This window comes from Enhydra lutris, unplaced genomic scaffold, assembly GCF_002288905.1.
Source record: "Enhydra lutris kenyoni isolate GAN:26980312 unplaced genomic scaffold, ASM228890v2 scaffoldscaffold6, whole genome shotgun sequence".
In the NCBI taxonomy this organism is placed as follows: Eukaryota; Metazoa; Chordata; class Mammalia; order Carnivora; family Mustelidae; genus Enhydra; species Enhydra lutris.
In genome coordinates this window covers 49,179,910-49,192,831 of record NW_019154090.1, presented here as the reverse complement: position 1 = coordinate 49,192,831, position 12,922 = coordinate 49,179,910, and the positions used below count along the sequence as shown (strand labels likewise).

The 12,922-nt window shown below is 40.1% G+C and overlaps 1 protein-coding gene across 1 annotated transcript in view; it reads right to left on the bottom strand.

Moving 5' to 3' along the window:
• The window catches only part of LOC111141918 (synapse differentiation inducing 1), a 101,733-nt gene extending 94,181 nt beyond the window's left edge, over positions 1–7,552 (bottom strand). Inside the window, exon 1 of the mRNA XM_022494762.1 lies at positions 6,992–7,552. Coding sequence (XP_022350470.1) covers positions 6,992–7,471 — 480 coding nt within the window. The 5' untranslated portion in view covers positions 7,472–7,552. The remainder of the gene's footprint in view (positions 1–6,991) is intronic.
• Positions 7,553–12,922: the final 5,370 nt, after the last annotated feature.

The following is a 12,922-nucleotide window of genomic DNA, read 5'->3' as shown; positions in this document are numbered from 1 at the left end:
AAATATTATTAGACGTAAAGAGGAACATTTTATGATACTAAAATGGTCAATATTTAAGCAAGATATAATAATAATAAGAGGGACACCTGGGTGAACCAGTCAGTTAAGCACCTGACTCTTGGTTTCAGCTGAGGTTGTGACCTCATGGATCATGAGATTCAGTCCCATGTTGGGCTCCGCACTCAACAGGGAATCTGCTTGAAGATTCTCTCCCTCTGCCTTTCCCCCTGCTGTCTCTCTCTTTACCTTTCTAAAATAAATTAATAACTCTTTAAAAAATAATAAATGTGCATGAACATACCAATGGAGCCCCAGAATATATAAAACACACACTGACAAAATCAATGGATTAATTAGGCAGATAAACAGCAAGGACAAAAGACATGAACAGCACCATCAGCTAACTTGACCTAACAAACATTTATAGAATACTTTACACAATGACAAAATACACATTCTCTCACAAGTGCACATGGCACATTTCCCAGAACATATTATATGCTAGGTCCCATATCAAATCTCAATAAATTTAAGAGAGAAATTATACAAACTATGTTCTTCAACCACATGAAATAAAGTGAATAAATAATAAAAAACATTGGGACACTTAAGAATATTTGAAAAATCAAACAATACTTTTATAAATAACTCAGTAAAATAAGAAATCACAATGGATATTAGAAAATATTTAAAAATATTTAAAATATAAAATATAAAAAATATTTAAAATGAAAACAACATATCAAAATTTGTAATCAAGACAGTGATTGAGAGAAAGTTATAGCTTAAAAATATATATTATGAAGGGAAAAAAAACTCAAATCAGTAACTAAGCCTCATGTAAAGAAACTAAAAAAAAAAGACAATTTTAACCCAAAGGAAACATTTTGGATAAAATGGAAAAATCCCTAGAATGACACAAATTAATAAACTTGAGTCAAGAAGAAAGGAAAATCTTAAGATTTTCTTTAATACAATAGATTTAAAACAATAAAAAATCAGATCAGATCTGTAATCAAAACTCGTCCTACAAAGAACAGCCAAGACCAGATGTCTTCATTGATGATGTCTAATAAATGTTAAAAACAAAACCAAAAACCATACTATGCAGAATATTTCAGACAAAAGAAAAGGGAACCCTTTCTAACTCTTTCTATAAGGCTGATACTAACTCTTTCTATAAGGCCCTGATACCAAGGCTAGGAAGAGATATTACAAGAAAAGAACCACAGACTAATATCACTCATGGACACAAACATAAAAATTCTTAACAAATTATTAGTAAATCAAATCCAGCAATATTTAAAGTGGAGTATATATCATGATCAAGGGGGATTTATCCCCCAAAGTAAGGAGACTTTAATATTTGAAAATCAGTTAATGTAAGAGATCATATTAATAGAATAAAGGTCAAAAGAAAAAACCCACACATGATAATCTAAATAGAGAAAAAGCATTTGTCAAAATTAAATGACTATTTTTTATTTTAGAAAGACCAAATTGTTCAAAGTTGTGATGGAAGGGAATTTCCTACTCCTGATTAAGAGCATGGACAACATTATCCTTCATCAGGAAAGTCCGAGTGCTTACCTAAGATCAGGGGCAAGGTAAGGATGCCTCCTGCTCACCATTTTCCTTCAACATCCTATCTGTTTCTAGCCAGTGCAATGAAGCAAACAAAGAAAATCAAACCCCAAATCCCCCTGCCCCAAATCTCTCAAGGGAGACTAAAAATATTTTTTATAATATTGTCAATTATTTTCTGAATTATTTGTTTCCTCTGGGTCAACATTTCTATTGTTGTTGTTTCATTCATGGTTTTGAATTTTCTTCAAGTGTTTGTTGAATCCCTCCTCTTTACTCACATTTATGAAAGGGGCACATGTCAGGGTTATATCACAGTTGTGAAATTCTGTCTTTCCTGACAGGCTTCAAATTTGTAATAGGAGGGCAGACTCCTGGTCTTGGGAAGACCCAGCTGCAGGCTCATTGCAATGAGGAAGTGGTCTGTGACTGCCCCAGCCCTGCCTTCTTGTTCTTTAACCTGTGGCCTCTGAAAGAGCAGTTTACAGTAACACGTATTCCACCCCCCACCTCCCCGCCAACATAGGAGGACAGCATCACCATTAGGCCGCAAGAGTCTGAAGTCAGCATGTCTCAGTTCCAAGAGCTGTCAGTAGAGCCAACTGTGTGACCTTGGACACCTCCCAAGTTTCAGTGTCCTTGTGCACAAGGTGAGACAGGACCAGCACCTGTTGCCCAGTGCTGCCAGGGGGTTACCTGACAGCGGGTTCATGAAGGGCCTGGCACAGACTGATACTCCTTCAGTGGGTCCTAACTTCCGTTTCCTTTCCATGGTGAAGAAACAGCTCCCCCGACCACCTTGGACACTGTTTCTAAGTGATGATATTCCATGTGCTCTAGGATCCTGAAGGGGTTGCACCATTACAAATATAAGGGTAATGATTGGCCTTTAAACATTGGATAAGTATCTTTAACAGCAGGAGGGAGCTTAGACCTCTCTAGCCATGAACTCCACCTACTTTATTTCATAGCTTTAAACTCAAATTTTCCATTTCATAGAACTGCTTTATTACCCAGGCCTGAAATCTCTGTTTGAGTTTCTCTGTGTGAAAAGAAGTGGTTTCCTGCTGTTCGTGTTCTTGAAAGCTGCAGTTTTAACAGTGGTCTGGACACTGGTGAAGCAGTAGACAAACACCAGGGAGGCGGCCCTGGGTTGTGGAGCACCAGGCCCCAAATCATGCACCCAGAGTGGCTAGAGGGTCCCTCCTGGCGAGGCCTGTCTGGTCACACTGAGTGCAATGGGCACCCTATGCAGAGCACCCACCTCTGTACTCCCATGATCCCTCAGAGACCCCCTGAGTTCTCCTGATCTGATTCAGAGCCCCAGCAATTCACCATCTCTTGGATAGAGCAGCACAAATTTCAGTTTCTGAGGCCTTTCCATAAAGATTCTTGGCATTAGTTACCCAACCTACTCATACTAATAAAACCTTGAGGGTTAATTGAAAACTCCACATGTTCTTGCAGAAATGTGCACCAAATGAGCAACCCTCTAGATCAGGGATGTCTTCATTATAAATGTCCGGGATGAACCTCTCTAGGTAGCGTGATAAGGTAGGAGGCATGTTGTCTGGTACACAGGAACTCTAGTGACAAGGACCCCTGCTCTTTGTCAGCACAATGGCTTTCTGAAAATTGCAGCTTTTAGGAAATAGTATCAGTTTGCTATAGATTGAGTGAAGAAGTTGAATTATTTTTTGTTGTTGTTTTCTCTGAAGTAGTGCTGTCTTCTGGGAAGGGCTTCAGATCAATATCTACTGTGTTTTCTGTTTAAGTCACAAAATAACTATGGCTGTTGTCTCTCTGTTCAATCAGATGATCTTACAAAAAAAAAATAGACCTCAAATAGGCCAAATGTTTTTGCTCTGTGGTAGACTACAGACTACAATAATTGGTACCCAATTTGTTCGCATATTGTCATCCTAAAAAGTCCCTCCCACAATGACTTTGGGTTTAGCCATGCACCTCCCTTTGGGCAATAAGACAATGGCATGCATAACACGAGCAAAGACTCAGAAAGGCCTCATATGCGGAGACTCACCCTCTCTTGCTGCTCCTGGGATCTCTAGCATAACTGCTATGTGGTGGAGTGACCTGCTGGATGATTAGAGACATGTGGTCCAGCCACCTCTGTCATCTCAGTCAATGGCCAGACAGCAGTCTCTAGTACAGCTGCATAGCTGAGCTGCAGCTACCTACAGACTAGTGAGGGAAACTGAGTGAGACTAGCAGTGCAAGAACCATCCGGCTGACACCAATTCCAGCTGTTGACCCCAAGAATCATGACCTAAATAAATGTATTAAGCCATTAGGCTTTACGATATTTGTTATGCAGCAAATGCTAACTGATACATGCCCCTTTATTATTTCATGCAATGGAAAAACAGTAAATTTTACAACAGTGGCTGCATGCACGCTGACTCTTCTAGCTACTCATTAGTTTTTCTTCCTAAATAAAGACTACCATGGCTACACCATAAGAACGTTGCTGAGAAAATATCTTGTTTTTACAGAATTCCTCATGGACCAAGTCAACCACTTTGGATTTCCATGGCTGTATTAAATAGCACTGAAGGAGTGACAGGAGACATACTGTGTCTTGATTTTTTCCCCTCAGAGCCTGTGCAAAGAGCCTTTTCTTGGTCTGGGTTTGCCAACCAGAAAGTCTCAGATGAGGAAATCCAACTTTTAAACAACTTATTTCACCAATGTCATTGGGTGTGCCCTTTCTGGCTAAGATATAAATGCCAGCATGTTCCACCTTATTGTATTAGAGGTGATTATAAACATGTTAATACACAGTAAGTACCACATCATTTACTCATGAGTACTACATCATGAGTAAAGAGTCCAGCTGCTGTGTCATTAAAGTTAACTGTTTCTGATGGGCTATCACTACTGTTGCCAGGACAGGGAAACAGACTGGGTGGGAGAGCTCATTTCCCCAGAAACCTGTATTACCTGTCAAAGTCTTGGACTGACCAGGTAGGGAAGCCTGTTGTGCCAGCCACCAACCTCCTAGCATTTAATTTAAAAGACTGTCTCTAAGTGTGTTCTGGTCCTATGCAGAGTTCCAAAGGCCACATCTAGTGGTTGAGGTCATTGTCTGAAAATTGTTGCCAAAAAATGGACTCAATAATTGATTGCCAAAAATGTGATTTGAGACATATCATGAAATGACTATTTGTACTTAAATAATGGCCGTGTTTATGTGCAAGCTCAATCTGAAGCCCATGCTAGTCTTAAAGAAAGAGGAATACAATTCCTTTTAGTGTAGTTCACTATGAAGTCTCAGAATGGAAGTAAACTAAGGACTAAGAAGATGAGTTACTCACCTGTTCATCCTCACCTACCCTGGTGGAATGTAGTTATTCAAGGATATGGACTTTAAGTTGATGGATATAAGGAGAAGGAGGGAGGAATGCAGCTCACACAAGTGACAAAGTGATGATGGAAACATTCACAGATTTCTTTTACATTTTTAGTATTATTTATTATTTTCCAAATATTCCTAACAAAGCTGAAAATCTTCTGATGGCCAGCTTGACCATTTGGAAGCTTAGGGACATCTCTGCACAGGACAGACCTGACACTTTCTTTCCCATCGTGTCTGAACAATGGCAAACTTCACTTCTTCTTCACTTCTACTACTGTCCTGATTCTCTCATCATCTCTTAGGACAGGTCTCAATACACTCTGTAAATCCAGTCTGGTCTTAGCCCCATTCCCCTCACCTCTCCCCTTTATCTCCCCACTCTGTTCCACTCTGCAGCCATAGCAGCTTCTGAAAACTCGAATTTGACCCCAGCCCTCCTGTCTGAGAACCCTCAGGGACTACCCCACCCATGATGCCCATTGGGGTTCCTAGCAGTGTGGTCTATGAGGTACAGCAAGCAGCACTCCTATAGCTGACAGTGGGCCTGGACTCTCAAGTCTCAGGCCACTCTCCTCAATATAGGGCTCTTTCTTGATGTTGTTACCTGTCCTTACTTTTGTAGGCATCTAGGTTTGTGATCTTGCCTAAATTCCAGCCTCTCTCAGAAGGCTGGTATGGTCCTGTCTCCCCAGCTTCATCATGATCCACAGGTCTTAACTATTGTAAACAGTTACGGTCCCCTGCAGTCCTAGGTTGGATGCCTCTGTGTTTTTTCTGCTCATGATATCCCCTTGGACCAGAGTTCTCCCACCACCATTCCCCATAAGCCATTTTGTTCTGGTTCTTCTCAAGATGTAATGCGGGGGGTGCTTCTTCTGTAATGACTCCTGACCCCCCACATTATACTTGGAGTCTCATCTCTTCCCTCTTTTGATGCTCTCAGAGCAGGATTGGTACTCTACCATCATAACTCCTGTATTTTGTGAAAATTGCTTTTTTGTGTATTTGTTTCCTGAACTTCATGCAGGTCAAGCGACATTCATACTTTTGCATTTAGCAATGCCCTCAGGCCTTGAAAACGAATGGACATGTGAAAAAGGCTTGTGAATGGAAGCCGAAGTACTTCTTGCAGCTTTCTAAAAACTTCAGCATTGCCAGAGCCAACCCCATCCTGTTCCCCTTAACAAGTGTCCCCAGAGGGTATAAAGGTCTCCTCTGATGGCCTCTCCTACAACTTGACTTCTCTGGACTCCCTCCCAGCTGGTTTTCATAGGCTCCATTCATAAGAATCACTACAAAACATTTCCCTTTTCTGAATTTCCTTTCTGATTAAAACCATCTCCTACCAGTTAATTCTGGTTCTCATTCCACCTCCAGGCCTGATGCTTCTGGTTTTCTTGGCTGCTGTGTTGTGTTATACCATGCCCAACATAACACGTTTCAAAGCATGTAACCCAAATGCCCTTACCTGCCCTCCAGTCTACTGAAGCAGTGACTCTTGTAACAACTCAACTCATCTACCCTTTAGCCCAGCATTCCTACTGTTTCTTCCAGCAGGTTTAGCTATACCAAGGTTCCCTTAGTAGGAACTCTGGAATGCCAAATTTAGGAAACGGTTTGTGACAGCAAAAACTCTTCTCAAATTGTCCCTACACATGACTTTCCAGCTTCATGTGGCACTAGGACCATGTGCTAGGTCCTCTCACCTTGATCACTTTTGCCAATGACCCCTCTCTCCCAAGTGGGAGCCATTAGAAGGAATCCCCAGCTGACTTCTGGTGCTGGCAACACTTTAGTCCACTAGTAGCTCCATCCTCATAGCTATTCCCTTGGGTCACCTCTGCCAGCATCCCTGCTGAAGCTCCTACTAGTCTTTCTCCCCTTCATCTTCAATTAATATTTAATAGTGCTTCAGTTTCTCCGCATTTCTGCACATTAATTGCAATCCCTAACTTTTGCCAGGCACTCATAAGTCCCCACCCAATCTCCATGTCCCGTTCCCAAAGGCTCATGATAAACACATCCTCTGACCTCTAGCTCCTGGAATTCCTCCTCCTCCTCCACATCGTATGAGAGGGTGTGGATCTTGATGTCATCAGCCGAGAGGTCAATGAACTTCCCATCAGGGTACTCCAGACTCTCTTTGGTGGGTGACCGGTCCTCAATGAAGGTAGTCTCGCAACAGTCGGCAGCCACGCTGTCCCCCCAAGAACGCAGCACGCCCTCTGAGTAGAGGATAATGTTGGGTCGGAAATGGGACTCCACAGACTGTTGAAGTGTGTTGGGGTCCAGCAGTTGCTGGACTGGCTCATTCCTGCTGCTATCCAGGCTGGCTGGAGCTGTGCTACCCACTACCCGACAGCTCTGGTACTGTGGTGCTGGGTAAACGGACACCAGGCCATCTCTGCTCTCGGCCATGAAGTTTCTTGTGTTAATTAAGCCATTCCTCTTGCCAGCATCGCTGATTTTACTGTGCACCAGCATGCTCTTCTGTTCAATTATGCCATCCATGATGGTCTCCCTCCCTGACTGGGCGTCAGGCTGGCAGTCCGCACTCCAGGGTCACACTTGCCTCATGGGACCCATTTCTCCTGGAAGAAGAGGAAACAGAGATGAGATTTAAAAAAAAAAATCGCATCTGAAAACAAGCTAATCACCTGCAACCTTGCTGTTTCAGCTTGCACTAGTCAGTTGATATGCACAGGAGCTGGGGGGATCCGGTCAGACAATAGTCTAGTCCTACCTATGCTACCAATTTTTAAAAGACTGTATCAGGGCAACCAGTCAGATAAAGCCAGAAATTGACTACTCACATCCCTATAAAGTCTTTGCTTCCAAATAAAGGAGAATCTGCAGAAATTGGAACCACTGCAGCTCTAGAGAAATCTATGATTGCCAGCAAACATCTTGAAACCCTCGGGTAAATCCAATCACATTAACACTGGGCCAGTCCACAGGGAAAATAAGGCTGTAAATCTGTAATGGGGACCTAATCTTCCCAGGTCCATGGCTATTCATTTAAGCAGAAAACATACACCCAAGGAAGAACAGGTTTAAATAAATGTCCCACACAGATTTAGAAGATAAATGACAAGAAGACCCACACCATTAGTTCTGTATATAGACAAAATTCCCCAACTAAGGAAACATTCACGTGTACATTCTAACGTCTAACGTATGTATTAGCACTAGCTCAATGCTCACACATGCCTACTGGACTTCCAACACAGTTCCAGGAATTGAACTAGAAGTTCCCCTGCCTTAATGGTACTCAACTTAGAGAAACATCTACATATATGGGATACAATTAAAAACCCCTCTAAGTTGTTTCTCCCTAGATGACATTCTTCTCTAGCATATTGAATGTTCCAAAAAAAGAAAAAAGAAAAAAGAAAGAAAGAAAGGAGAAATAAAGAAAGAAAAGGAGAAGGAGAAAGAAAAAGATACTAAAGATTAAGATTTTGGAGATAATGCATTTCCTTGCACAGCAAAGAAACCCCTCAACAAATAAAAAGACAAAAGATATTTGCAAATGATGTATCTGATAAAAATATGTAACTGATAAGAGGTTAATATCCAAAATATATGAAGAACTTACACAACTCAACACCAAACCAAACAAAACCAAACAAAATAAAAAAAATTAATTAAAAATGGGCAGAGGACCTAAATAGACATTTTTCCAAAGAAGACATACCGATGGCAAACAGCCATATGAAAGATGATCAACATCACTCATCATCAGTGAAATGCAAATCAGAATCATGGTGACCTTATAGCAGTCAGAATAGCTAGTATCAAAAGGACAAGTAGTATTGGTGAGGATGTGGAAAAAAGGAACCCTCCTGCACTTTTGGTGGGAATGTAAATTGGTGCAGCCACTATGGAAAACAGTATGGTGCTTCCTCAAAAAATTAAAGATAAAAATACCATATGATCAAAATACCAAATACTACTGGGTATTTACCCAAAGAAAATGAAAACACTAATTTGAAAATATATATGCACCCCTATGTTTATTGCAGCATTATTTATAATAGCCAAGAATAGAAGCAACCCAAGACGTTTATCAATAGATGAATGGATAAAGACATAGTGTGTGTAGTGTGTGTGTGTGTGTGTGTTTGTGTGTGTGTGTGTACACACATATATACATACACACATATATAATGGAATATTTCTCAGCCATAAAAGAGAATGAGATCTTGCCATTTACAACAACATGGATGGACCTGAGATTAGGAGGTACAATTCTCTAGTTATAAAATACTTAAGTCATGGGGATGAAAAGTAAAGTAATAACGTTGTATGGTGATAGGTGGCGACTACACTCATCATGGCAAGCACTGAATAATGCATAGACTTGTTGAATTACTATGTTGTACACATAAAACTAAAATGGCATGTCAACTACAGTTAAGAAATAAAAAATACTTTAAAAATTTTAAATAAAATAATTCAAAAGCACTTGAGTAATTTCCTATAAGAAATAAAATAATGATGATGTAAGGACAACATTTTCTTAAGATTTATAAATGCTTAGACTTTTCCTAACAACAAAAAGAATGAATTTCCTCAAGAATTTCCTCTTTGTGAGTTAGTAGCTATTATTATGAAAACTTTTACATCTTAGGGACTTTGAGTACTCTAGCTTTTATTAGGTTTTGGAATTTTCTGATACCATAATTGCTTTATTGGTGGTAGTTACAAGAATTTAAAATTTCAGACTGGCCGAGAGAGAGAGGTCACCTTTGTGACTAACTGGAAAATAACATTTTAGTAGACTTGACAAATGACTAGTCAAGCTACAGCATATGCACGGAGAGATGGTGGGTATTATTTATGTGATACTGTGTCAGATTTAAGAGAGGTCAAAAAACACACTGCCACATCTACTGATGTGCTACTGAGAAATACTTAGCTCTGGAGACAAATTTACAGTCTGAGAGCTAAAACATTAATTAAACTATTTAGACAAGATCTTTTGAGTACCAGCAACATGCAAGGCACAACATGTGTCAGCATCATCTCTGGGATTGATCATCTTCCAAGCTAGCACAATATGCTCATTGAGGTGCTTCTGATCCAAACCCTCAACCTCTCTAATCTTGTCCTTCTACAGAGAAGCCACTCAAAATCGGGCCCCTTGTAGGGTTTGTGATCGCCAGATGTACTACAAAGCTTAGAATAATCTTCTTGAAGTGTAATTTGGTTCCTCAGACTCAGCTCCTTCTCCTCAAATTTGTTTTAAGTATCTTACAAAAGAGATGTGGATGCATCTGTTCCAACTCCACATCTTCAATGGAGTTGCATGTTCTTGCCCAGCTAGAGGGACCTCTCCCATTTCTGGTGTGTTCTCAGCCACTGTATTACACTTTCTGTTATGGCTCCTATTGCCTCCTTCTCAGCAAACATGACAGCTTCTAATGTCAACATCCTCCTCCAGCCCTTGGCTCTGCTCTTCTCCTGGAGCTCCTTGAGACTAAAGAACCAATATTACCTTCTCCCTCTCTAGCACCTGGTATGCAGTAAGTACTCAATGAACAGTTGAAATAAAGTCTCAAGTGTTATGTAATTAGAATAATCCCCACTTAGTGATCTCCTTGAGCTGCACAAAGTGCAAATGTGAATCTGATGTTACAGCATCTTGAGGTAGGCACAACTTAGGTCTCTGAGGTGCCGTCCACAGTTTGACACCTAAAGTACCAGCCGAGACCTGGCAGCATCAGCACCACCTGGAAGTTTGTTAGAAAGGTGGACTCGTCAATACACCTGGGAGCACTGAATCAGAATCTGCACCACAGAAAATGATGATTCTGAACATAAGGTTGAGGCTTTTTTTGTTCCACTGTATATACTGCAAGTTTTGGCCTATTGCACTAGTTGGCTCCATTGTACATAGGATAATTTACTCTCTTTTTTAAAAAGTCTTCAAATAAATATATTGAACACACTTAAATTCATTTCTTCTTGAAGTGAATTTTTCCAACTATGAGCATCCTACGTTATGATTACATTGGGATGAAAGAGGCTGAAATCAGTGAAATCTTATCTTTATCACTTGTAGCATCCTTCACTACGTCTTTAAACACAGACCAGCTTATTTTATATATTGTATTTCACTTCATAATTCCTATTAGCTCATTTCTTCTGTGTTCACTTCTACCCCATCCTCCCTGAGAGCAGGTTTCCACCAGTGGGAGTTTAGCAGCTCAGAGATAACAAGGAGAGAAAATGTTGCTACTCATTGGGGTAACCCACCAACCTCCTCCTCACTGCTTCTTGGAATCCTAATCCAGTGACTGTGCTGTTCTTCCCAGGCTCCTTACAACACATATAGGTTTGTATAATATCACTTGTTATATTGTATAACAAATAATACTTTGCTTATTTTATATTTTTTTCTCAATCCATGATATTCAGAACCAGTGGCTGTCTCTTATTTGACCCTTCATCTGCTTAAATAGCCTTGACTACATCTCACATGCTGCCTCCTGTTGACAAAACTCTTTCTGGAGTGCATCAATGGCCAATCTCCCAACTTCATTCTCTTTGTGAAGTTTTGGAGGCTGTTTCTATGAGTCCAGCACTGGAAGCCAGTTGGAAGGCATCACACCAGTCAGTTATGCTGCATCTTCTTCTCTTACAGCTGCTGGTAGGTGGGGGTGGGAGAGTGAGGTGAGGGGGCAGCTCCATGTGTCTGCCTGTGATCCCCAGTTACTCCTCCTTCCCTGGTTCTTGTTATCTGTACCTGTGTTTGAAGAACCCTCCTGTTTACAAGTTTAGATGAATACCAGACAGATAAGAAAATGATACGATCCAATAATTGCACTACTGGGTATTTATCCAAAAGATACAAACAGTGATTCAAGGGGACACATGCATCCCAATGTTTATGGCAGCATGTCCAAAACAGCCAAAGTATGGAAAAAGTCCAGGTGTCCATTGACAGATGAATGGATAAAGAAGTTGTGGTATATACACAATGGGATATTACTCAGCAATCAGAAATGATGAAAGCTTGCTATTTGCAACGGTGTGGGTGAAACTACAGGGTATTATGCTAATTGAAATAAATTGGTCAGAGAAATAGAAATACCATATGACTTCACTCATATGTGGAATTTAAGAAACAAAACAGATGAGCATAGTGTAAGTGAAAGAAAAATAAAGTAAGATGAACACTGAGAGGGAGGCAAACTATAAGAGATGCTGAACTCTAGGAAACAAACTGATAGACATTGGAGAGAGTGTGTGGGGGGGAGGGATAACTGAGTTATGGGCATTGAGGAGGGCACTTGATGTAATGAGCACTGGGTTTTAAATGCAACTGACGAATCACTCAATTCTATCTCTGAAACAAACAAACAAACAAACAAATAAGTAAAATTAAAAAAAAAAAAAGAAAAAAGAAAATGATGAACCTAAGTAATCCAAGCCATTACGATCCTTTCTACTTAGGATCAGAATATCACATCTGATGTTTCAAAGTACATGGGCTTCCAAAAGATAAATTTTATGGCTCAAGTAAATACTTTCAGTGAATTGAAAAAGAGAGAGAGAGAGAACCGATGGAGATCGTGAAAAAGAAAAAAAAAATAAAACAAAAGTAGGTATACAACATCTGTACAAATTTCATAGCATATGGAAACAAGTTTTCCTTACTTTGGGACTGTCATGATACAAAGAAAACTATTCTAAGAGCTAGGAAACCAGGGATTTAGTCACAGCTTTGATACTAAATGTCTGTGTAATCTTGGGCAATTTGCTTATGAAAGTGGAATTGTTAATAAAGTAGTTCAGCAAGAGAAACTTTAAGGTCCCTTTCAGCTCCATGATTTGTACCTCTTAACCCACAAGTCTTGGATTTTATGAAATTAGACAGAGCTTTCCACAAGGTAGTGAAAAAAAAAAATCTCACACCAATCATAAAAAGTTAGGTTTCAGTTTAATAGAAAAAAA